General features: G+C 44.6%; 1 protein-coding gene across 1 annotated transcript in view; it reads right to left on the reverse strand.

Moving 5' to 3' along the window:
• Positions 1–27,975, reverse strand: part of STRC (stereocilin) — a 378,265-nt gene that overhangs the window by 44,767 nt on the left and 305,523 nt on the right. Inside the window, exons 24-26 of the mRNA XM_085646154.1 lie at positions 12,852–12,994; positions 7,060–7,208; positions 750–847 (exon numbers count right to left, since the gene is read on the reverse strand). Of these exons, the coding sequence (XP_085502280.1) occupies positions 750–847; positions 7,060–7,208; positions 12,852–12,994 (390 nt within the window). The remainder of the gene's footprint in view (positions 1–749; positions 848–7,059; positions 7,209–12,851; positions 12,995–27,975) is intronic.

The following is a 27,975-nucleotide window of genomic DNA, read 5'->3' on the forward strand; positions in this document are numbered from 1 at the left end:
CTTTGGCAACTGCCTCACAATGTTCCAGGGGAGATCGATAAAGGACTGGCTTTCCACAGGAGTTCTCTCTGACTTTTGTGGTCTATAAACAGTATGGTTTACTGGTGGCAAGCAGGCCACAAGTTCACCAGGACACTTGCTTCTTTGTGGCAACAGAGTGTTAGTTGCTGCCATTTCAGGATAAATGTTTGATATTGCAGCAGGGTCGAAGTGGCTGAACAGCCAATCTGGCAACACCTGAAGGGCTGGTTTGACAGGTCAGTGTGTGAGCTGTCCTTTGGCTGTTTGTGGGTCTGCTTTATGGTCAGGTGAACTGGTTCTTACTGTTGATGTCCCTGATATTACCTCAAATATTGCTTACAGAAAGTACAAATGCATATAGTCTCCCATACCTTGCAAAACACGTATACAGCGTGTCTTTAAAAGTTCAAAACTGTCCCGGTTTGCAAATGTGCCCCACTTTTATAACTAACTGATTTGCTAATGGTGAACACTTTTATTTTGCTGCCAGGGCCTATTTTCTGTCCCAGTCTAACCCTGTACTGCAGGACTAAAGCTACAAATGAGCCACCCTCCAGGTTCACTACAGTGACGCCATTATACTTCTGGGTGAGGTGCATCAAAATCCCCCCAGACTTGGCAGCAGATTAAGTCCTATGTTAGTTCACTCCTTCATGACAAACAAGAAGTGCAATGTAGTTGTCAATTACAATGTGTGTTTCCCTCAGTACATACATGTATCTACTCACTGATAATTTTGTGGCTGGAATAAGGGAAATTGCACCCAAGGTCAATCCTTGAATCTGATCACGAACCAGCGAAGACATGTCAATGTCCTGAAGACCAACTGTGAATGCAGAAAAAAGTTTGAGATAAGACAGTCCTTTCTAATACACAAATGTAAATACAAGTTTGGCTTTCAAACCAAATTCTACCTCCCCTCATGTACATCAATTTCCAAATTCATCCTTTTAGGTCATAGATCACTTTTTCATTGCTGTTTTAGCTATTTAAGGTTAGTGATGCCAAGGATCTGCGACCCTAGGCAATACTTAAAAAACCATCCCATACATTTTCTGGCTGCTCTTTTCAACAAGACAATATGCTATCCTCATATAGTAAAATCTGCAGTCAAAGGCTGCATTCCACTTTACATGGAATTTGTACCCATATAATGGAATACAGATTCTGGCCATAACCTGCTGTAAGTACAGGCTGTGATCTGCTCTGGTCCTGTGATCTTCTCATTTATGTGTTAAGGCAGTAAAAAAAGGATTATTCTGCAAGTTTTTCAATATATCTTAAGGTAAAGGTATACACCTCAGGTGTACTACACATATGTAGTTTAAGACAATATGTTTCGTACAACATTGCATTTTTGGGATAAATACCTCCTATACTGTGTTTTCAACTTGGAATGAGGAGTAACACGTTTGGACCGCACCCAGAGTCAGGTATCCTGGCCCTCCGGTTACCTACAGATACTCCTCCGCAGAATCCAAGCACTGGATTCCAGACACCGCAACAACTGCTGCAACAACTGCTTCCTCGCATCTCCTCAGTCTACAGCAGGTCCATTCATCTACAACCTCTGTCTCTTAACCTACAACTCAGGACCTCCCACTCTTACAACATCATGCAGCACACCTAATTCGCTGAAAGAGACCACCCCAGAACCACTCTAATGCCTCCTGCTCAACACTTGATCTCTCTGCAAACATGACACCGAAGTCTGGGACACCATCTCCACCCCAGCGTGATCTTTATTACAGAGACCTCGCTCATCCCCTCTTCTGGCCCCCACCATCACCACAGTAATGCCCAACGGCTATATAATGACACACCAGGACCACAACAGCAAACACGGAGGAGGCATCACCATTATCCACAAAGAAACAATCTGCTGCACCTCCACCGAAGACAACACCATACCGATAATGGAACACCTCAACTTCCAACTCCACACCAACGACAGACCTCCAGGAACTCGAACTGGCCTCTGCTACACCATAACAGAGTTAATATCCCCACTTGCCATCAAGTCCAAGCACTATAACTTCCTCGGAGACCTCAAATTTCACCTGGACTGCCCTACAGACACAAACTCTACCAACTTCCTGAAACGCAAAGATAACATTGGCCTCACCCAGTTGGCCACAGACCCCACACACAGAGCAGGACACACACTGGACCCAATTTTCACATCCAGCAACAAAGTCAAATACAGCCACGTCACAGAGCTCACCTGGACCAACCACTCCATCATTCATTTCACCATCTCACCATCACCAGCCCCCCCAACACCCCATTCCGCAGCTGGAACAAAGTGACACAGACCCAGTTGATGGACGGTCTCAACACCACTCAGCCTGACCTCACAACCGACCTGGTACAAGTAGTCCAGAATTTTGCCACCTGGATCACCAATTCCACCGACCTTGTCGCCCCCATAAAACCAGCCAAGACCCACAGATCAACTAAGCAAGTCAGCTGGTACACACCAGAACTCAGGGCAATGAAACACAGCTGGAAACCAGTGGAGAGAAGATAGCGCACCAGCAGAGAGAGCACAGACTGCACCACCTTCAAGTCAGCCCTCAACAAATGCCACCAATGTTTCAAAGATGCGAAAAAAGACTCCCTAGCAGACCATATAGAAACAAGCCAAGGAACACTTCGGCATCATCAGAGAGTTCTCCTGCCCAACAGCCACCAAGAACCCAATCCCCCCTTCACAGGAACTCTGCGACGCTCTAACAAAATATCCATCATCTACAGGAACTTCGATTCCCAACCCACTGACCTTCATTGCCTCCTCACTCCAATAGATGCCTCCCCTGACTAGCCACTCACCACATGGGAACAGATCACCAGACAGAACGCCATAGCCATCATAAACTCAATCCACTCAAGAGCACCCACAGACCACTACCCCCACAGCTTCTTCAACCTAGGAAGTACGGATATCAGCTGCCAATTCACCACCAACCCTAACACATCCATCACCACAGCCACCTTTCCCTACACACGGAAATATGCAGAAGTCAGACTTTTTCACAAGAAACCCTCCACCGACCCAAGAGAATTCGGTAACTACTGTTCATATTGTTGCTCCCTTTCCCTTCCAAAGTCCTTAAGAAGGCAATAAACCAGCAGCTCACTGAACACATAGAAACAACCTGCTAGACGTCTTACAATCCGTTTTGCGCACCAACCACAGCACTGAAACCACTCTGATCGCTGCCACTGGCGACATCTGCACCCTACTCGACAGAGGAGAATCGAAGGCCCTGATCTTCTTCAACCTCTCCATAGCGTTCCACAACGTATTCCACCATACACCCATCAAAAGACTGCACCACATTGGGATCCAGGGAGGTGCACTCAGAAGGATCACATAAATCCCCACAAGACGAACTCAGAGAATCCGCCTACCTCCCTTCACCTCAAAACCCAAAAGCACCATCTGTGGTGTCCCTCAAGGTTCATCCCTTAGCCCCACCCTCTTCAACACCTACATGACACCTCTAGCCAACATCATCAGAACTTACGATCTCAATATCATATCTTACGCCGACGATACCCAGCTCATCCTCTCGCTCTAAGCAGACCCAACAACTATGAAGAACAACTTCCACAACTGCATGAAGAATGTCACCAACTTGATGAAGGCCAACTGCCTGAGGCTCAACACTGACAAGACCAAAGTACAAATCACCAGCAACAATGCCTCCCCTTGGAACAACACCTGATGGCCCACTGAACTCGGACCCACTCCCACACCAACAAACCACGCCCGCAACCTTGGCCTCATCCTCAACAGCAAACTCACCATGAAACACCAGATCAACAGTCTCCTCCGCCTGCTTCCACACTCTCGTCATGCTCCAAAGAATCCTCAATTGCCTCTCCTATATCTTCGTATCATTTACTGAATCCCAGCATGCCAACACACATTTTCATATTTTCAAGACTGATAAATTACATAACAATGTATTAAGTGATACTAAACCTTGTTACTTAGAACGCTAAGAGACTGCAAAACTGCAGCATGAAACATTACATAAAAAATAGTTAATATTGATAATGAGTCATCCCTGAAAATACCTACTTCATGCTTCCTGGTTATAGAACTGCATTTATCGGAAATGTGCCCAATTCCATCATCCTCTCAACCAGATTAGAGAGCTAAATCGATAAGCTATTTTTAGATAATTTATGGTGGTACCTTCGGACTCTTAGTCTTGTCCGCTGCACTATCATGAAAGGTGGCCAAAACAGCGTTAGACAACACTGTAGGTGATGAGACAAAAAGGATCTGAGCAAAAATAACATAACTTATTCAATCTACTTCTTAAACCCTCCTATAATACTCAAACATTATACTTACACATTATAGTGTTTAGAAAAATGTTCACGTTGTATTCACGAATGCTTAACACATATGCATACTCACATGTATTAAGAAATTTGGTAATTTGTGGATGTGCATTTTAGATGGATTATGGATTAGTGTCTGTATATTTAAAATTCCAATAATAGAAGACTCAAGAAGAAAGGGTTTTGTGTGTTTCCCCACTGCAATTACATTGGTGCCCTTGGACTCACCACTGTCATGCACCAACTGTAGAATGTAACATAGGGCCTCTACAGTGGATGACAAAGACATGAGTATCCACTAGAAATCACTGTTTCTTTGGACTTAAATTACTCATACGCATGAACCCTGTGTGTGTGTGCACGCGTTTGTCTGTGTGTGCATGAGCGCCTGTAGTGTTTGCAGACATGTTTACTGAACACTGCCATTAATCATTCGAGAAAAAGTATAAAAAGCAAAACGTGGTATTCAGAGCCACAAATGCAGCTTTGTAGGACTTCGATGGCCTCATGTGCCATTTGGCTCATGACTGCATTGGACTGGAGAATTTGAGTGCTTCTGATTCCATACACAGTATTCATATCAGACGTCATATTGACATTTACTTTGTAACTCATTAGCGTTTTCAATCACATAACTAGCAGGAAAACTGGTAGCCGAAAGCTAGCGGGTAAAAGTGCTGACTAGGGTCCACTGTGGTTTCTCAGTATCCCACTCTCGGCATAATTGGTATAAAGAAACTTATAGAATTGATGATTTTAATAGCATTTCTCACAGATTGGATCACAGGGATAATTTCCAAGGTCATGATGCCTCAAACTATAAACCTGACAGGTAGTATCCCATTTAAAAATCAGAACAAACAATTATTCTCTTCTGCTCCATTGCACTACACAAGTTAACAGCCTTTGTACCTTTTACTCCATTCTGTAATATGCTTTCCAACTGTTTATCTAAATATGACATTCTGTACTAAATCGATAAAGAGTGCACAATTATTATTTGCCAAGGGCAGAGAAGCCCAATTGGATTCAAAGGGAACATGAAACTGAGAAAACTTGGTGAAATCTTAATAGAAGTACAAGTACTTAGGACTTGCATTAAACAGTTTAGGGTTTCTGGAAACTATGATTGGTGGAGAGGATATTCTGCCAAATAATGGGAGGATATCATGACCTGGCTTGGCAGTTCGGACTGGACTGTTTCCATGAGGAACAAGGTCAAGACTGATTTGCATATGGCTGGGTCTGAAGTGGAGTGGCGAACTGAGCTAAAGAATGATGATTGATTCAACCCAGATCTGTGACTGGGGGTGAGTGTCCGAAAGGTTTCAGCACTCCCTCCATCATCTCCTTGTGTTTGCTTTGTTTGCTCTAAGTTGTCAGGGTATGCCCAGACGTGGGTCACTTGCTCACTATGCCACTGGAATCAAGCTAGATTGCATAATGAGCGGTGGTACCCTAAAACAGGTCCCAGGATGCTTGCTTCTGGTCCAGGGAAGACCTGGCTTGACAGTTCGGGTTGTCCTGCTCCCATGAGGAACAGGGTCAAGACTGATTTGCATATGACTGGGTCTGAACTAGGGAGGCGAAGTGAGCTAACGAACGATTATGGATTAAACTCAGATCTGTGACTGGAGGCGTGTCTCAGAAAAGTTTCAGCGCTCTGTCCATTATCTCCTTGTGTTTGCTTTGTTCACCCTAAGTGGGCAGGGTGTGCCCACACGTGGGTCCCTTGCTCACTTTGCCACTGGATTCAAACTAGCCTGGCTGATGAGGGGTGTTACACCGAAACTGGTCCCAGGATGTTTGTTTCCGGTCCAGGAAAGACCTGGTTTGGCAGTTTGGGCTGGACTGTTCCCATGAGGAACATTGTCAAGACTGATTTGCATATGTCTGGGTCTGAATTGGGGTGACGAAGTGCGCTAAAGAACGATGATGGATTAAACCCAGATCTGTTACTGGAGGTGATTCTCTTAAAAGTTTCAGCACGCCGTTCATTATCTCCTTGTGTTTGCTTCAGGATATCATGTTTGCCAACTTGCACTACTCGCTTTCTATTTAGAATTTGGCAACCATTACGTTTCTTATGGCAAAGCCTAAGTTGGTTCATCCAACTTGACTGATGGCCCGTCTGATATTGGACCCTTGGCCATAGTGCTTCAGACTGACCGCCTTATTTAGGGCGGATGTTCCAATGTACTTTTTTCATGTTTGGAACAGCAAGGGAATGCAGGGCAACTCTGAAGAATACCAAACCAAAGAAATGACTCACATACACTGGTAGAAGACTCCCAGTGTGTCAGGGTTATTTCTTTATTGCTTGTCACTAACAAACCCCTGCTTAGGGAGTTTGTTTTTGAAGAACAAAATAACTTTGTTGAGCAGGAACAATAAACATGGCACCTGCCAGCAAAGTTTCAAGGCCTTAAACTGAGACGCTGTGCCAGTGGTTTTGCTGAAGCCATAGAGATCTGTGTATGCATGGTGGGAGATCTCCTAGTATGGTGGTTGGTTTTCTGCAAAGGCAGCTTAGTTCATCCCTCTCCTGCCCTGGCAGACCAAGAGACCAGTTCCCATCCTCTAATCGAGCCCCTATGTCCTTTCTGTCTGGACCAAAGAAGTTATTTGTTTTGAGTAGTAATGCACATCATTGGATCTAGGGCAAAAAGAATATCCTACCTGCCAGAGATCCTATTTCCGTAAAGATTTCAGAGCCCCAGCTGCTGACCGGACCAAATGCAGAAGGAGATACAAGGAGTTTGGCCAAAGCTTCCATCTGTGGCTCAGGACATCTCAACTTCAGAGTGCCCACGAAGACTGCCGACATACTGTAGACAAGAAGCACCATGATGAAATTTGTAATATATTGTACAAATGCAAGAACTTTCCTATTGTCAACAATACTACATTCAGCATTGATAGCTTATGTAACGATTTCCAGGATCACTACTTTTTATAATAGTAAATTTAAAGACTCAAAACCTACAAAATTACAGGATGTAAAATATATATTTTTCATAATTGTGTTACATTGTACATATATGTGCATTCATATAAACATACATATATATATGCTTTTAAATAAGTCTATATTTATATATAGTAATAAATATGTGTGAGGTGTATTTAATTAACATTATATTAATAGTATACATTACAATATTTAAGATTTACGACTTTAAACTATACATATGTGAAGAAATAATATTTTTGCATGTTTCTTAATGATTTAAGTTTGAAACAATATTTTTTTCCCGATACTTTTGTACTTACCATTATAAAGATAGGAAGTTGATATTTTTGTAAACAATATTTATGACACGATATTTCTGTTACACAATATTGTTGATTCCAATATTATGTCAGTGATCTTCATAAATGATAATTGGGTCATAACAAATTTAGGCTGTGAACTCAGATTCTGTTATCCTGCAGTCAAAATCCAGAAATTACGGATTAAATTGCCAATATTTTGTAGGTGAGGTTGGTATTCCTCAAATGCTAATTCATTTAAAATAATCACTATACTTCAGCAAACTGAATTTAACTAAACTAAAGTTAAATTAAATTCTTGCTTGCTCATAGAGTGTTTTAGTCGTCTTTAATTACATGAATAGGTTGATGAAAAAAGAACAATAGGAGTATGGACTATTATTTTCAGAAAACCAATTAGGCATAATGAGTGACCAACTATATGGTTTTCAGACTAAATTATACTGTACAATGTTGATGCAACACTTTGGGGCCGATTCCGATCCGGGTCGGAAGGGCACCGAACGTGATCCGGCCAGAAAAAATACGAGCCGTACGCGTGTTTTCCGTCTGACTCATACAGCTGTACGAGCGAGCAAGTACGATGCGAGCTACATGAAATTCACCAACAGAGTCGTTTCCGGGTCCGAACGTCTCGGTCGTAAGCTAACCGTGGCGTGCAATGGATCTGATTCACGACCGAGCCAGTACGATGCACACGTCGGACAGCCTGTGCGAGCCAGAGTGTCCGGCTCGCAAATCGTCCGGGTGGTTGCCTTTGGGGGTCCGTGTCGGACCCCCTGTCACCCGCAGCCCTACGACTCGGACACAGGGGGAGACACATGGGTCTCCCCAACACAGGCATGTACGGTGCGGATGGCACCGACGCGTACCCACTGTAGGGGGCGCACTTGTCCGCGACGTACCCATTCAGTCAATGGGAGCCCATGTACGCGTCGTACGACCGGCTCCTATTGACTTCTATGGGAGTCTGACCGAACCGAGTCCGGCAGCATACGGCCGCATCGTACTCTCTCGGTCGGACTGCAGGACTCCGGCTCGGTCAGAAAACACTCCGGATCCGGCTCGGTCGGAGTGCTTTCCGATCGGAATCGGCCCCTCTACGTTAGACTGCAACGAGGCAGAAAGTATTTTTTTACGGCATGTTCAAGCAGGTAATCATCTGAAATACAGAAAGTCTTGGAATTTGGCTTATATCACAAAATAAGGCCTATTGCAATACATCTCCCTCCCAAGATAAATCACAGGCATCAATTGAGCAGCTGTGTGTGTAGTACAGCGTAAAGCTGAGTAGTAACAATAGTAGTGGAAATGGTCCTGATAATAGTACGGAGTATACCATTGTCGCCTTTGTAGACCTGTTTAAGAGCTTTCATTGGGTATATTCTCTTATTGGAATTATTCATGTTAAGGTAAAAGATTACAGAGGTCTATCCTGGCCTTCAAGTACTGTACCTGTATGAATTATTAAAAATGCACAGGTAAATTTGTTGTCAATACCTAGGAGTCTAGGCCAGCATTCTGGGGCATCCTGTACCTTCAGATATCTGCCTCTCTGTCAGGTCTGTGTGCTTTTCTTCCAGATACTACACTGGCGCATGCCAGGCACCTGGCGCCTTCACCATCTTTGCTACCACTTTTGTTTCTCCAGTTGCTAGGCATTCCCCAGAACCCTCAGCTCTGCGCTTTATCATTGCTTCTTAGTGGCGGAGCCAGTGTCTGTGCAATGGCAGGGAGCAGTGCAGTCCAGGTGGGTAGACACACATACATTTAGTCCCTCGTTTGTCGCAGTTTATCCATCTTGCTTTGAGTGGTAGTGACTTTTGGAGACAGTGAGGCACTAAAAGTCTACCGCCTGCAATTACGTGGCAAGAACACCTGCTAGTTATGTTCTGCTTCTGTGCAGATCTCGGGGGCATGCCTTCATCACCTCCAGTATCAATTTTGTTTTTAAAGTTGATAGGCCACCCTCAGAAACCTCGGCTCTGACCTGCACTTTGCTTCTTAGGAGAGGGGGAGGGGTGGCAGGGTGTATTCTTCTTTTTGAACAGCATGTCAGTTTTTTGTATTTTTGTACGTTTAGTAAAAAGTGTTTTTTTCTGGGTGGGGGTCAAAGGCTGTCTGTCTAGTGTGTAACAGCAGGGAAGGCAGGGCTGGTGCCCACAGCTCTTATTTCGGTTTTGCCACAATTCATCCACTGTGCTTTGCTTCAAGTGGGTAACATGTGGATGGCAGTAAAAGATGGAATGCCTACAACTAAGTGGCAATAGCTCAAGTCGATTGCTGTGCGTCTCTGTAGAGGCCCCTGCTTCCGGCTTTGGCCAATAATTGTGAGTGCAGGATATCAGAAACTGGTATTGCCTGCGGGAGCAGGCGTTAATGTGCACTTACTACATTCACAACACCTAGATGCAGATGTGTAAAAATCAAAACATATCCATGAACCCGTTACAAAACGTGTAGAGCAAGACGATGCTTGGCCTCTGCAGTTCCTGCTCTCTGCACCCTCTGTCAGCCATTAACTTCCTGCCTAGGCAAATACCTCCCGTATCCAAAAGAAGAGAATAGTGAATGCAACACTAGAGGATCTAAATTTAATTCGGTTTTCCATCTGTTGTATTTAAATAAATCAGATTTTATCGTGTTACAAATATCTTTGCTTTGCATAAATAGCTGCAATATTCGATTAACTTTTTGCAATTTGATTTAGTGCAATCTTATTATTTTTCTTCGATTTAATGATCGTACTAAATTCTATTTCAGTAAACAGCTGTAATGTCCAATCCTGTTATGGCGGAAACATGTTTTGCCCTCCGCTATGGCGGAGTGGCTTTCTCAGGGAGTTAGTATTTATTTAAAAGTCGCAAAGAGAATAAATACCTCTTCTGAATGGAGTCCTTGACGGCAATATTTGACACAACATAAGTCAGCGTTTCTTTTTTGTGTAGTAAAAGTCCACCCAGAAATGGTTCACAACAATGTAAAACTACGTACTACATGATAAACTCTGTTTTATTTAAATTTGACACATGGCAGATGGACTATAATTTCAGTTATCGAGAGCTACACTCGCTCCTCCCTTCTTTTAGTGTAAATTAATTCAGAGCACAGCGCCAACGACCAGGAGGAACTTTTGCTACAGTAATCAGCTGTTCAATTGTAAGATACTCCATCTAACCCCCCTTTACTTGAACTACCTTCTGAATCCAACACCGCTTATCTTAAAGAAAGAGTAACTCCATAGCAGGAAGCCCCGCGCTCCACGCTGAGAAAGACAATCAGTTGAGAGACACTAAGTTTGGGTAAGAAGCTTTCTCGAGAAAGTGAGTGTAAATAAATACAGCACTTGGAACTGGATGTTGGGATCTGATCAGCCAATCTGAACGCTTAATTTCCAGGCAATGATTGATAGAAGTGACGCTCAGGAAGCATGGTTTGGTTGCCAGATTTCTAACCTTGAATGAGAATAGTCTGCTTTTCATCCAGCTCAGGATGTGGATCCCTCTCCCACTCCACTTCCTGTCTTACAATATTTTTAAAGTGGGTAGGGCTTACTCAGAGCCCAAGGCTCTGCCCCATGTCACTGCTCCTTAGGGATGACACTACAATGACTGTAGGTTGCTCTTTTCGACACACCAATGGGATCATTAGGTCTCGCCTGACCCAGCGCATGCACTGGTCTGGCGAGATTTATTGAGAGGGCTCCAAAAAGTGCTACCAGGCCAACCTAGAGCTACAGTGAATGTGCGCGGGCGCGCGCGCCACGCTTTACCGTGAATACTTTCACTTTCTGGGGCGCGCGGCCACTTTGATGTTTAATCGCGATCACATTAACTTTTGCGGCCGCTTGTTTTAATTCTACATGCAAGGAACGCGTTTAGCACTGAATCACTTTGTGCATAGACACGCGGACTGCCACTACACAGGACGGTATGCTTTCCTTGCCATAACGGCATGTTGAACTCATTGACGGGGCATCTTAACTAATACGCAGTATGTGGGTACTGATTTGTGTTGGCACGCAGCATGGAGCGCTTTGTTTTCACTTTACCAACGCTGTGAGATATGTGTAAACATCAGGTTAATATGTGCATGTGATTTCACAAAGGATCGGTACCGGCATAGCACGTTGGTTTATGGCTTGCACATATTTTCATAGGTGCGCAGCATGGAGCGCTTTGTTTTTACTTTAGTAGCACCACGATATATGCGTGCAGCATGGAGCGTTTTACTTTATTAGTACAGCGATATATGCACTTCCATGTACGTGGAGACACATCCTGTGTTTTCGCGATTGGTCTGCACTGACATATTACGTTGGTGTTTGGTTTCATCTTGAATGGCTGTTCTTTCACTTGACGACTTTGGCATGAACAAGCGGTTGCATGTATGAACGTATACATGCATTAACTTGTCCTGCTCATCCATTCCAGTGGAGGTAACTTTATTGAATCGTTTTTGGTTCAAATGATTTTACTTTGTGCGCATTGAACTACACTTCTATTTTCCAACTCACAAGAGGAAGGTTTTGTTTCCTTCTCTTCACCACAGATATCGTACAGAGCTTGGTTCTAATACACATGACTAATGACTAACAACCATTGGCATAGCCAATTGGTCTCGCTTTCTGGACCTTAAAAGTATTTAGTTATGCAGCACAATATCCTTTGTGCAACAATATTAATCGTTGTATGGCTAAACAGTTATAAGGTCCCCATTGCGAAACCTATTGGCTATGCCAATGCTTGTTTTTCAATTGTCATTGAGTTTTTATTCTTTATTTCTATTGTTTGATCGACCTGAAAATGGCTGCACTGAAAGGCAGTGGTTGGGCTGTGCAGTATATATGCGTGACGCTGCTCTGCAAGAAAGTTAATAGGAACGGGTATGCAAGTGCACAGACACACCTCCTGCTGCGTCACAGCTCCAATTCTTTTGTGTTTTGGGCAAAGTGACTTTGGGAGCAGGATGGCACTAATAGCCATATTGCCCGCATCTCAGAGCCAAGACCAGTTGTTAGTTACCCTTACCCTCATTATGGGCTATTGACCATGAGTTGGGCTCATAATTGTAGGCATGCATAATTAACAGTTGCTTAATACATTATTAGCCAGTTAACTATCATCCATCTACTGTCACTGACCCAAGCTTCACAGCACTTCCTTAAAACAGAAAACACGATGAATGTCCGCACCAACCTGAATTCCTGCTTGTTTATCTTCTCAATCTCGTCCACTTTGAGTCCACACAGAAAGTGCCCAAAAGCCGTCAACTCAGGCAACTCCAGGTCTGAGGTCACTATGCCATTTTGCCGAAGGATGCTTGCAGCTGCAGCCTTCATCTGTAAAGATACAATTGTATGAAGCAAGGATTGTCAATAAATAAAGAAATTACAATATTGTGTACTTACATGGTATCACAGATAATGACCCGGTAATTCCTGGTAATCCTCATTACTCCAAGTCCAGGTCTTCTCTCTCACCGTTTTTACTCTACGGCAAGGACTCCACTACCTCAGACAATCAAGCTCTTCCTCTAGGATCTCATACCCCGAGCTCTTTGGCAACAAACGGGCACCACACCCTCCTGGTTGTTTTCTGTTTCCATGCAGACGCGGGTTATTATAGTACCTACAAGTTTTCGTGTACGTTTTTCCTTATACGCAGATCCAGTGAATGGTAGCATTGCGCCGTAGGGTTCCTGGGGGCCTACTGACTCTGTTGTAGATGGTGTAGGGTTGGTGTTGTGTACTCAGTGGATTTTGCATTTCAGAAAACCTGCCACAGTGGGCACACTCGCTGTCCTCAACAACCTGTTCGAGATTTGTGGGCTTGGGTTGAGCACATCAGGAGGTACTGTTAGTACACGCATACCAAGCCACCATTCTGGGTATTGAAGCAGCGGATCAGTGGCAGCAACGTCCCAGCCTTGTGCTGACACCTACATTACAATGCTGGTGGCAGATACATTTACGCTTTGCAATGCTTTTCCCATGTCATGCCTCAGGCTTCTCTCTTTTCAGGGCCCTCTGCTGCCACAGTTAACTAAATGTCTTTAAATATCTAAAAATGCAGGCTTTGCCAGCTTATGTGGGAAATTCATGATGAAGCAGATAACCTTAGTACCACTAGCGGTGTCAGGAAAAAGGATAAACAACTGGAAAGCCATGTATACCTGCTGGGGAGCCTTGTGTGGGTACCTGACAGGTGTAAACGTGGCCCATTTTGGTTGTAGAGGTAGAATCGGACCCATTGTATTCAACAGACAATCGACCGGATTCACAACTAGGGTCAAGATTTAATGCCATGACAGTCGCAGATGTTGCAAATCGTGCACAGACAGTTTGTAAACAGTGTTGATTTTGGGAAGCGACCTATGTCCTAGTAGTAGGTGGTTCCGCAAAATGACCAGTCGTAACTAGCCTAATAAATATTAAATAGGCAGGTTGCAATTTGTAACTCCATGTGATTGTTTGCAAACACAGAGATGGTGCCTGCAAGTGACAACGGACCACCATCTCTGTGTTTGCATAAAAAAATACAACAAAGGAACCAGTTTTGCTTTAAAATACGTTTTCTGTTTGGGAAACCATCGGGGATCAGGTAGCCAACACGTTTTCCTTTGAGAACCAGTAACCACCTTCTTTGTGGTATTGGTTGCTGTTCAATGGTTTCGGGACTAGAATTGCAGTTGCAACCTACTGGCACATTGCATACTGAACTGCAAATTCGCCACTTTTATGCCCCTTCCAAACTGCAATTCTTATGGACCGCAAAACCCATTTTAGAAAACTTTTCAGACTCGCACATGTACTTCTTCATCCATTGTATAGTCATTTTGTGGCTGCAAACCCATCTGATTTTGTGATTTCACTATTTTCACTCCAGTCTGAGCAACAGTTGGGAAAGCGTTAGACTGCAGAAGGGGTAAAATGTATTATTCCCACTCCAGTTGGTGCAATAGTAGGGAAAGCATTGGACTCAGGAGGGGTAAAATTTGCTATTCCCATTCCAGTCTGTGCAGCAGAAGGGAACGTTTTGGACTGCAGAGGGGTAAAATGTACTATTCCCACTGCAGTTGGTGCAACAATATGGAAAGCGTTGGTTAAAGGAAGGGTACAAATTACTATTGAACAGTAGGGAAAGTGTTGGACTCAGGAGAGACTTCAAACACTTACCATATTTTAATAACTGTATTAATTGAACACTGTTCAGTTCAGTTCAGTTCAGTTCAAATACTTTATTCGACAAATTAATGTCATAAAAGTAAACAATTCAAACAATCATATAGTACAGTTACAAATAAAAATACAGGGTATCGTCTACCGACTCATGGTGAATTACTAGACAATTAAAAACAGAATTTCAAAGATAAAAACAGTGCATTTCTAAGCATAAAAAATACAAGATACGAGCAAGTTCTAAGGGAAATCATGCACAATACCTGTCACATGATACATAAAGTGCTTAATGCATAGTGCAAATGTCGCATACGGATTAAAGTGCAAACATATCAAACAGTACAGTTATAGGATATACTGAGTGCAAAGCGTCAAGCAAAGACAGGACCAAGGAAAGTACTATGTACAATGTGCCGAGCATACAAAAATACAAAACTTAAAATAACAATATAACCTTTAAAAATCTAGACAGTCAGAAAGCGGAAGTCTATTTCTCAACTTTTTAGAACGTGTGGCTGAGACCAAATAGCTGGCAATGTTAAAAATATCCCATGGTGTACTTAGTAACTGCAGGTAAAGTAATGCTGGTCTAACCTGCATGAAGCCCTTCCCTTTCAAAATTGGAATTAAGTACTTATTCCGCATAGTGGAATAAAAGGGACAAAACGTCATAAAATGAAGGGTATTCTGGGTCGAAAAATTATCACATTTGCAGGGTGTTGAAGACTCTGGGTTACTCCACTCCTGGAAATCGCCGAGCAGGAATGGAACTAGATTAAAACGGAACCTAGTTAAAAGCCATCGATGGTATGGGATATTAACTAATATCAAATAGGGTTCGATACAGATGTTAGTTTTTGTTAGAAAATGAGCCCTTACAAGTGGTTTCTGCAGCTCAGTAACCTCCCGTTCTGCAGACAATATCTTTTTAAAATTATTTTTTACCCATATAACATCCTCCTTCCGTATCTTTTCGGGGGATTCAAATAGCTCAGACCGCCCCAGCTTAGTTAGCCCGCTTTTAACATAGGTCAACCACTTAATTTTGTTAGAGTTGTCCAAACGTACACAGTCACTTAGGATTTGATGGTTCAAAGTTAATTCAGAATTTAACCACACTTTGAGCCAGCAGAGTAACGGAGCTAGGCTCAAAGTGTCTGAGATGTAACCAATTCCAAGTTCCTGGTGTATTTGAACACAAATATAAACTTCTTAATATAAAAATGATATATATATATATATATATATATATATATATATATATATATATATATATATATATATATATATATATATATATATATATATATATATATATATATATATATATTTATATGAAACAATTCTCGCCTTTAGGCAAGGTGAAGAACGCACTCACTCGTTTTCAGGAATAATCAGGCGGATTTATTCAATATTGGGCATGGCAAATATTTAATAAATCCGCCTGATTATTCCTGAAAACAAGTGAGTGCGTTCTTCACCTTGCTGAAAGGCGAGAATTGTTTCATGAATACCGGCGTGGCTCTGCCGCAAAGTAACACACTGCCCCTCATGATTGCAGCGCCAGCGTCAAACTCTTGGGCGGAAAACTGACGATATATATTTATATATAAACTATTTACATAATTATGCATTTTTAAAAATAATTATGATAACAAAATGCTATTCATTTATTCTTTAATTACATTCCCACAATATACTCCCACATACCTAGCGCCCACAATTAAATACATTAAAATAAGAAATTATAACACAATTAACATATTAAGTAATAAATGCAATTATTAATAATACATGAATAATAATTTGGGAATTATGACTTAAATAACTTTCAATCCCTATCCCCCTAAAAACACAACAACCCACACCTAATATGTGACTTAAAAAATATATGTATTAAACAATTTACATAATTATGAATCAATTACATATTTTAATTAAAATGTAATAATTAATTGGAATTTAATATTTACTCAATGAACTTCCCACCTTATACCCCTACAAACACAACTCACACCTAAAATATAACTACAAATTAATTATTAATATATTATTACTGAAACATATAACTTAAAACATATCATTTTTACACAATTTACATACATAATTATCAATTAAATATTGATTAATAAATTAGTAATTAATTAATAATTAGTTAATGAACTTCCCACCCGTACCCCTATAAACCCAACGACCTGCACTAGAATTTAATTGAAAAAATATAATAATTACACAATTTACATAATTAATTATCACTTAAATAATAATTATTAATTGAGAATGATCAATTAATTATACTTAATTAACTTCCCACCCTGTATACCTGCCAACCTCACAACCCGCTACAACACTATAAATTACTATTAACAATTAAATTAAAATGATAAATAACAGACAATTACAAACTATATATAAAAACATTAACAGCAATTATACAAGCAATATATAAGATACACACTTAAAATATTAATTAAAACAAAGATAATTCAAAAATTATATTTTTACAACTATAGTCTAAAAAATGCCAATAACAATAAAGATGTTTTTGAAAACGATATTACTTATCTTAAAAAATCGATGTTTGTCAACTAAATTTCTGTATCACTATATCTGTGTTGTGATATTAAAAACTAGAGATTAATGTAGCTCAATATTTCTTACTCAATATTTTGTCCGAATACCTTTTTCGTCCTGGTGCATATAGACACGCAACCACCATCTTTACTAGTCCAAACAGTTCGTAGAACAATAGTTAAGAAGTCCAGAGTAAAAGTGTTTCACTTCCAGAATGGCACCTTATCTGGCGACTTATGTAGAATGGTTTCAGCCTACTACCTAGTGGTCTTGTTTTTCATGCTCTAATGCAAATTATCATTAGAGGTGTTTTCACTCGCTGCCTTAGCATAGAGGCCAGCGATTGAATGAGCAGAGTTTGAACCGTCCAGCGAACACAACCAGTGTAAAAAATGTTCTACTCGGGGATGATGTCTCTGATTTCAACAGTTCATTAGTCTTTCACAAAAACACTTAACCGGCACCCATCTAAAACACAAGCATGTCTAAATAATGTAATAGTGCAGCGCACAAGACCTACTCTGAAGTCTCGGGTACTTTGGAAAGTTTCTAACAGTGGCAGCAGACTCGGTGGACATGTTTATCAACCTTCGGTTGGAGAATGGCTGCAGTTACTTATTTGTTTGTTTTGTTGATTTGTGGTTCTTACCGGATATATCTGTGTTCAGACGTGCAGGGTACGTTACTGAGCAGGCGACAACGCCAGTCTCTGCAGAGGTAGCAGTGGTAAGGAAGGGGGAGTGTTCAAGGGCAACAGGGGATGCTTCAAATTCCTTGGGGAATGGAAAGTGCGCAATGTATTGCTTGATGAGCAGACCTGCAAGCAACAAGGTCTGCAGTAAGGACCCGCACTGAACTCCTAATAGCTGTTATTTATAGCACATACGAACGGTAAAAAGAGGGGCATGAAGTGCTAGATATAAACACTTTATGATTGTTGCTATTTAATAACACTTTAAGAGTTTTGCAGAAGGTTCCAATGAACGATCTCAGTTGTTGCAGGTAAAAAATAAAATTCTTTTGTTTCTTTAAGAACTTTATTTATAAAGATTCCACACCAAAACTGAGCGGTCATACACAGAATCCTTCGAAACAATTTGCATTGACTTATTTCCATTGTATACATTTCAGTCCTGAACACATTGCACAGTTAAATATACTTTACACTTTACTGACAGTGGTAAAAACCAGCGCCAGGTGCAATTAGGGTCAGGGCCGGTGTTCCATAATGGATTGCTCCCCTCGGCTATGCGCTCCCCCTAAGCATTTGCGCATGCGTATCTCTTTGCGCAGGCGCGTATGCATCCACCAAACTTTGAGACTATAATTATCTGCTCCCCGCGCACAAGTCAACGCGCATGCGCGGAAGCATTGCCCTGCCTTTCGACTGCGCATGTCATGTATTCAAAGCTCCGGTGGCAGCGTTACTTATTGTGGATGTTGGTGCGTGGTGGCAGCCTTACTTAACCGTTAACCGGTGGATGTTGGTGCGTGGTGGCAGCCTTACTTAACCGTTAACCGCTACCAGTGATTGTGGATGTTGGTGCGTGGTGGCAGCGTTGCCTGTCGGTCACCTTACTGATCACAGTACCCAGGTGCTCCTTAGAACACCGGCTTTAGCACTATTGGCGCCCTGTGCGACAATGTTTATTGACGCCCCCAATTACCACCGCTGGTACAGATTCCCTCACTACCACCATTTAACAGTGCCCCTCAAGTCTCCATAACCAGTCTCTCAGATTCATTTAGTTTTATAGCGCCACTCATACCAGTGTGAGCCTCAGATCACTTTACATCATACACACATTTAAAAGAGACAATCACACGTGTAAATCAGCGTATAGGAAATGTTACATAAGACAGAGGATTAAAAGATGTTGGAGTCACGTGTCATCCATACTGGTAGACAGTATAGTTTGAGTCCTTGGTCTGGAAAAGCACAAATTCAGAATTTAAAACATAACACTAATTGTTAGGGTTTCTCTTTAATAATAATAATACATTTCTACCCAAATGAACCCTTTTTGCAAGATTAGGTTAAGGAAAGACCAGATTAAAAACATGTAGGTCTATTATACACCTTGCAGTTTGCATGCAGCTCTTTGATCACTACAGTTAATAGCTCATTGTTCCCTATTAGGATTTTAACTTATAAACTGCAAGTAAAAAGATCTCTCTGACAAAAGCACTAACCAATTGACCTATTAACAATATATGCACTTTGTAATCTGCATGGCACACATTCTTAGCAGCAGGCATATTAACCTTCTGAGCTACTTTACCAGGAGTCAAACTTCCACTAGACAAAACTCCATCTCTCTCCAGGGAGAACATTAATCAACTGAGTTATCTTGACATTTTTATTGATGTCTGAAAATTTCTGGAGGCAAGGAACGCCGCAGCAGGTGCTTTTCAAGCCATAATATATTTGCAAACAGGGCGCCCCCACACCAAGTCAATGCCCGGTGCGGTGGCACCGATCGCACCACCCTAGAGCCGACCCTGGTTAGGGTTGTCCCCAGCACCAATGCTTACATGCTGCTGCTACAATCAGACTCACCATCCTGCTCACTGTCAGTCCCCGATGGATTCAACAAGTCCCTGCATAGCTCTCTCCAGAGCGCAATATCCTCCTCTAGCTTGTCCAATTTGCGACAGGCTTTCATATGCAGTTTCTCCGCCAGGGACCACTCTCCAACATTCCTCATCCAATTTTCAAATGATGGAGCCCGCTTACCCATCAAGCAAATGGCCACCCTCCGTTTAGCCAACACCAACGCTAGCTGCAGTAACTTATTAGCCATTTTCCTTTTTTTGCGCTGCGGTACCAGCCCCAGGAGGCACTGTTCAGGCGTAACCTCTAGGGAGATTCCCACCCCTTCACAGAACCCTGTCACCACAGCAAGCTAATACGGATGAACATCTGGGCATTCCCATGCCAGATGCATGATCCCCGAGTGGGCTCTGAGACATCTAGGGCATTCATGTGACCGGGTGGCATCTATACGGTGGAGCCTCACCGGGGTCATATACACCCGCTGCAGAAAATTAAACGGCACCTTCAGATCCTCATTCCAAGCATCCCATGCCCTACGGGCTAGAGACCCCAAATCCACCCGCATGGCCTTATACAACAAGGACACCAATCTACGCCCGCCCTCCACCACACATTAGCAATATGTCTAGAGTCTCAGAGGTCCGGGGCATGTCTGGGTAGGTGGGCCACATAGCCTTGGCCAGTTCCATCAGGCCTGTGTATTGAAGATATTGCCCTTGACACAAGTCAAACCCTTCGCATGCCTGCTCAAAGGTAAGAAAGGTGTCATTCACATATAAATCTGCCAAAACTGTGCAGCCAACCTCCCTCCAAGCCTGGAAGGACATGGCCGCCACCATCTTTCACATTGGAGTTAACTGCCAAATGGGCAACTCCGAATGAAAAGGAGCCTGCACCAACATCAGCACCACAGCTTTCTGCCACAGGAAGGCCGTTTGCTTAACCACATATGGTAGTACCACACTCGCCCCAGCACCCTCCATCAAAATCACAGGAAGATCCCCTGGATGCACTTGGCCGTCAAGTAAACGCTTTGCCCAATTATCACCCTCATCCAACCACTGCACTGCATGCTGGAGGTGCGCCGCATAGTAGTAAAAGTCAAACCTAGGCACCCCCAGTCCCCCTTCCTCATACCTCTTCAAAAGCACCTGCAGCGCTACTCTGCAGCGCCTTCCCACCCAAAATAGGGTCACCAGTAGGGAATTTAGCTGTCGAAACACCTTCGCAGGAATTGGACCCAACGCATTCTGCAGGACATACAGCAATTTCGGCAGCATCACCATTTTTGCCACAGCCATTTTACCCATTAGGGGCAGTGGGAGCGTATTCCAAAAGTCCACAGAGTGCCTCAGTGACTCAACTGCCCTGGTTATATTCCGCTGAAGTAACTTAGCATCCTCGTGTGCCACCTGCAACCCAAGTTTTCTAAAGTGGTCTGTCTCTCATTTCACACCCAATTTAGTCAGCTCCTTCGCCCCACACTCCCTCAGTCCTGCCAGAGGGAACGCCAAAGACTTATGCCTGTTGATGTGTAATCCAGAATAAACCGCAAATTGATCCATCATCTGCAATAAGTTTGGTATAGCCTCACGCGGGGACGTGGCATAAAACAGAGCATCATCTGCATACAACGAGATGAGGTGGATAACATTTCCAATTTGTATGCCCCAGCGATCCAATTGCTGCCTCGCCCATACCGCCATAGGCTCAATGGCCAAAGCAAAAAGCAACGACGACAGTGGGCATCCTTGCCGCTTGCCACACGCCAACAACCACTGCGCAGACCTGGATTGGCCCAACCCCACACGCACCGCAACGTTCGTAAATAATATTTTGACCCACCTACAAAAGCGTGGTCCAATCCCCAATCTTTCGAGACTCTCCAACAGATATCCCCAGTCCACGGTGTCAAACGCTTTCTCGAGATCAATAGAGACCAGTGCCATCTTCTCAAGGGCCATCTGCGTCTCGTGCAGTACATGCACCAATCGTCATTTGTTCATGGACGTACTATGGCCTGGGATAAAATCACACTGGCTCACCGTTCTCCTCCTCTGCGATAACTCCGGAGCACTTTGTGATTCCACTCGATTCTGCTGCTGCCGGCGGACCCCGTCCGGCCGGGTCCCAAATCGTCGCTTCTGGTTCCTCGCTTCTCCAGGGGACAGTCCATCTCCATGGATCTCCAGCCACTCCCAAATATCTTCCGGGGAATCGAAGAATTGCGCTTCACTCCCCGAGATCACCTTCAGCTTGGCAGTATACAGGAGCATATATTGCATGTTCAGGTCCTGCAGCTTACGCTTCACTCCTAGGAAGGATTTCCAAAGGTCTTGTACTTGTAAAGTGTATTCTGGGTAGATAGCCACTTTATTATTTTCGTACTGGAGGTTCTGGTGTTCCCTTGCCACCCTCAGAATGCAGCCTCTATCCCGATAGTTGAGAATTTGAGCTATAATAGCTCGAGGCTGCATCCCCGGGGGCGGTGGAGGGACGAGGGCCCTATGCGCCCTCTCAATCACGAACACGTCCGACAGTTCCTCGGGGCACAGTTGGGTGCGAATCCAGCACTCCAGGAATTGCTTAGCTGCCCCCTGTTCCACCCTTTCCGGGATGCCCAGCACTCAGATATTGCTGCGTTTCGCCCTCCCCTCCGCCTCCTAAGCATGACTCTCCAGGGCCTTCGTAACCACAGTCATCTGCGCCACCTGCTGCTTTAGAGTAACCATCTCACCTTTCAGTTCTGCCAATATCCCCATCAGCGCTCGTGACTTTATCTGCTACCTTCCGGAGGTCCGCACGTAGTAGGTTCACATCCACAGAGACAGTATCTATTCTGTCCTCAAGCACTTTCCTGGAGCCAGGAAATATCCCCCAATGTCCTGTCAAACTTGCAAGTTTTTCAAGTCTCACCCTCCCCCCACACTCAGTTCCCACAGCAACAGACAGCACCATACAGCGTTACCCCACTCCTGTGAGGTAGTCCTGGGTCAGCAAGCAACGCTGCGGCCTGGCATTCAATGTTTAATCACTTTCACCCCCAAGAAGATCTTTCAACAAAGTCCCAGGCACAACGTCCATTGTTAGTGACAGAGTCTGATCTTGCGCATCAGGATCAGCAGAAGCAGCTCCCAGCAAGTCGACATCCACAGTATTCTCCACGAGGGGATTAGACTGCAGCTTTCCATCATCGCCCACCGTTATCCTCCTCTGCGATAACTCCGAAGCACTTTGTGACTCCGCTCGATTCGGCTGTGTCCCCCATCATCGCTTCTGGCTCCTCGCTTCTCCAGGCTACAGTCCATCTCCACGGATCTCCAGCCACTCCCAAACATCTTCCGGGGAACATAAAAACTGCACTTTACCCACTGAGATCACCTTCAGCTTGGCAGGATACAGGAGCATATATTGCATGTTCAGGTCCTGCAGCTTACGATTCACTCCTAGGAAGGATTTCCAAAGGTCCTGTACTTTCAAAGTGTAATCCCGGAATATAGCCACTATATTATTTTCGTACTGGAAGATTTGGTGTTCCCTTGGCGCCCTCAGAATGCAGCCGACCCATGTTCTGCCCTTTCGGGGATGCCCAGCACTCGGATATTGCTGCATCTCGCCCTCCCCTCCGCCTCCTCAGCACAACTCTCCAGGGCCTTCGTAACCACAGTCATCTGCGCCACCTGCTGCTTTAGGGTTAACACCTCACCTTTCAGTTCTGCTATATGCCCCTCAGCGTTCATGACTTTATCAGCTACCTTTCGGAGGTCCGCATGTATTAGGTTCACATCTACAGAGACAGTATCTATTCTCTCCTCAAGCGCTTTCCTGGAGCCCTGGATGGACGCCATGAGTCCAGCCCTGGTGGGCTCCAGGCTCTTCCCCCGAGTCCCTTTCCCCCCCTCCAGTCTGTCTGGTCAGCCACTGGGGGGAGGGTTTATAGGAGTAGTGCACTGCGTGATGGTATTAGGTCAGGCAAGCTTCTGAGCCTTGTCTTTGCCCATTGCTACCCCCAGCGCATGCACTTTGTGCACCCACCGGAACGATTTACGTGTCAGAAGATCCTCCTCAGCACGGGTCCACAAATAAGCCAGGCCAGTAGATGTAGTAAAACACAGGGGCCACTCTCCGGACACAGTATCCTCGAAGCGACAGGGTGGCACACACTGCTACTCTGTCCCACAACAGCAAGAGAGAGCCAGAGCCAAGGCTGCCCCAGTGGGTCCAAACATGCAGAGACCCCAGATCAGCAGGACCACAGCCAGGGATCCACAATCCACACAGGCAGTATGTATGGGCAAGGCCAAACAATGAGCAAACAATTCAGCTCCTGGGCCGCTCCCAGTCGTGTCCACCTCATTAGGTCCTCAAATGTCTGCAGCTAAGTCCATGCGACGCTCACCAGGGGCACCACAGCAGGACCAATACACCAAAGTATAGGGCCACAGACCCCGCAATCCAGCCGTGCTCAGCACCTTGATCACAGGTGGGGGGGGGGGCCGATGGACAGTAAAGCTCCCCACAAACACCACTTTCAGGGCCTACGGCCCCAGCGCAAGTCCCCGGAGGGGCACAAAGCGCAGACGTGACCCTCAGGCACCCGACCAGGCTCACAGCAGACCGCTCTGTTTTCCAGGTCTAGGCCTGGGGGAGCCACGCCCGCCCCAGGCCCACTCACCAATGTCCGTTGGGCGCACAAGCTACCACACGCTGCGTCTCCGCCATCCGCTCCTGGACGGCGATGTATGGCAGCATGTCTCAAGAGTACTCCACACGCTCGGCAGGAAGTCAGTAGCAGGCCGCTTCACCGGCAGACTTCCCCTGCAGCCCACTCGCTCCACACCAGGTTCGCCGCCCTCAACGGCCAGGATCCAAAAGCCGCCAGCAGCACCCGACCACTCGATGGCAGTCCATCGCTCTGGGGCACAGGGAGGGAGCTCCACCTGCTGCGCCTTCACTCCTCCGAAAGCCAGAGCGCATCAACGAGGCTCCGGATCCAGCAGGGCTTCTCGCGTAGGCCTGATCGGCACTACGCACTTTCGCGCTCAGCGCGTAACAGGATCGCAGCTCGCCCGACGTCAGTCTCACAGACTCAGGGGAGCCCCAGCAGTCTTTCCCCCGCAGAAAGTCAGGTTTTTAGCGGCCCATCCAGGAGAATTAAAGGATGTTCAGGCGGACGGACGGACGGGGAGCTGAGGAGGCTCATGTCCTGTCGGCCAAATTGCTTGGCCACGCCCCCCTTGTTGCAGGTAACATTACCTGGATAACCCCGATCAAAGCTTATAATAGCACATATCTAATAAAGAGGGTTGCAGTCTTGAAAACAGATTTCCTAATGATTCTGGCACTTCTGCACCCCTCCACGATTTTAAAGATGCATCTCACATGCCCTCCGGAGAAGTGGGAGCTTCTCCGCTATGGCGGAGGAGCGTCTCCCCACTGCTTTTGAGCAGTGTAAAGTAAAGGAAATATACAATGATAATAACTATGAGTTATTATCATTTTATGTTTCCTTTGCGAGCGGGGCTGCTCTGCTCTAGGATCAGGGCAGGGGAGGAGTGATTTGCCAACTCTTAACTGTGTCATGACTGTTTGGTCGGTCCTCTTGGGCTGCCCAAACCAGTCATGCGCACCGTCCCCGTTCTCCATGCAGGCTGCATTACAGCCTGTGTGAAGAACATGCCCTGGACCCCATTCGCTGGCTCATCGTCCAACCAAGAAGCTCAGACCAATCACAAGCCTGGGTGCTTACCAACCACAACGCTGCATTGCAGCGTTGTGATTGGTCAGTGGGCCTGCTTCCTGTTCCTCGAGTTCCACAAGGAGAGCAGGAGCAGAGACACGAACCCACGGCAAGGTAAGTTACTTTTTTAATGTTTTGTTTATAATTTGCACCATGTGCGCCACCCCATACACCCCCCGTGCCTGCCTCACCACCCGCGAGCCATGCCAGCCGCTACTGCTCCAGAGGTGGCTGCACGTCCTACCTTGACAAAAATATCGATCTTGGGGTCCTTCACCTGCCGGTTGTTAGCGGCGCAATCTGTCTTGATAAGAACCTAGGCTACATATAGGATACACATGACCCCTGACATGCATCTTACCTCACTAAGGGGCAGTAGTACTAAATTATGCAAGCTGCGACCAGTATTTTCTTGACCAGTGTGGTATTTTGCAATAGACTTATGTACTAATACTGAATATTAGTGGGTCGCAATTCGACCTACCTCATGAATATTAATGAGGTAGGTTGGAAATTGTGGCTCACAAAATTTTGATGCCATCATACGGATGATGGCCTGCTGAGGTCAGCATGATGCTTTTAAATAATGTATTTTTGTACATGCCCTTGAAAAGAATTTGGACGGCACATACAAAAATAATAGTTTATCATTTTTTGTGTTATCTGGCGACTTATGTAGAATGGTTTCAGCCTACTACCTAGTGGTCTTGTTTTTCATGCTCTAATGCAAATTATCATTAGAGGTGTTTTCACTCGCTGCCTTAGCATAGAGGCCAGCGATTGAATGAGCAGAGTTTGAACCGTCCAGCGAACACAACCAGTGTAAAAAATGTTCTACTCGGGGATGATGTCTCTGATTTCAACAGTTCATTAGTCTTTCACAAAAACACTTAACCGGCACCCATCTAAAACACAAGCATGTCTAAATAATGTAATAGTGCAGCGCACAAGACCTACTCTGAAGTCTCGGGTACTTTGGAAAGTTTCTAACAGTGGCAGCAGACTCGGTGGACATGTTTATCAACCTTCGGTTGGAGAATGGCTGCAGTTACTTATTTGTTTGTTTTGTTGATTTGTGGTTCTTACCGGATATATCTGTGTTCAGACGTGCAGGGTACGTTACTGAGCAGGCGACAACGCCAGTCTCTGCAGAGGTAGCAGTGGTAAGGAAGGGGGAGTGTTCAAGGGCAACAGGGGATGCTTCAAATTCCTTGGGGAATGGAAAGTGCGCAATGTATTGCTTGATGAGCAGACCTGCAAGCAACAAGGTCTGCAGTAAGGACCCGCACTGAACTCCTAATAGCTGTTATTTATAGCACATACGAACGGTAAAAAGAGGGGCATGAAGTGCTAGATATAAACACTTTATGATTGTTGCTATTTAATAACACTTTAAGAGTTTTGCAGAAGGTTCCAATGAACGATCTCAGTTGTTGCAGGTAAAAAATAAAATTCTTTTGTTTCTTTAAGAACTTTATTTATAAAGATTCCACACCAAAACTGAGCGGTCATACACAGAATCCTTCGAAACAATTTGCATTGACTTATTTCCATTGTATACATTTGAGTCCTGAACACATTGCACAGTTAAATATACTTTACACTTTACTGACAGTGGTAAAAACCAGCGCCAGGTGCAATTAGGGTCAGGGCCGGTGTTCCATAATGGATTGCTCCCCTCGGCTATGCGCTCCCCCTAAGCATTTGCGCATGCGTATCTCTTTGCGCAGGCGCGTATGCATCCACCAAACTTTGAGACTATAATTATCTGCTCCCCGCGCACAAGTCAACGCGCATGCGCGGAAGCATTGCCCTGCCTTTCGACTGCGCATGTCATGTATTCAAAGCTCCGGTGGCAGCGTTACTTATTGTGGATGTTGGTGCGTGGTGGCAGCCTTACTTAACCGTTAACCGGTGGATGTTGGTGCGTGGTGGCAGCCTTACTTAACCGTTAACCGCTACCAGTGATTGTGGATGTTGGTGCGTGGTGGCAGCGTTACCTGTCGGTCACCTTACTGATCACAGTACCCAGGTGCTCCTTAGAACACCGGCTTTAGCACTATTGGCGCCCTGTGCGACAATGTTTATTGACGCCCCCAATTACCACCGCTGGTACAGATTCCCTCACTACCACCATTTAACAGTGCCCCTCAAGTCTCCATAACCAGTCTCTCAGATTCATTTAGTTTTATAGCGCCACTCATACCAGTGTGAGCCTCAGATCACTTTACATCATACACACATTTAAAAGAGACAATCACACGTGTAAAT

Source organism: Triturus cristatus, chromosome 3_1 (genome assembly GCF_964204655.1).
Source record: "Triturus cristatus chromosome 3_1, aTriCri1.1, whole genome shotgun sequence".
Classification (NCBI taxonomy): domain Eukaryota; kingdom Metazoa; phylum Chordata; class Amphibia; order Caudata; family Salamandridae; genus Triturus; species Triturus cristatus.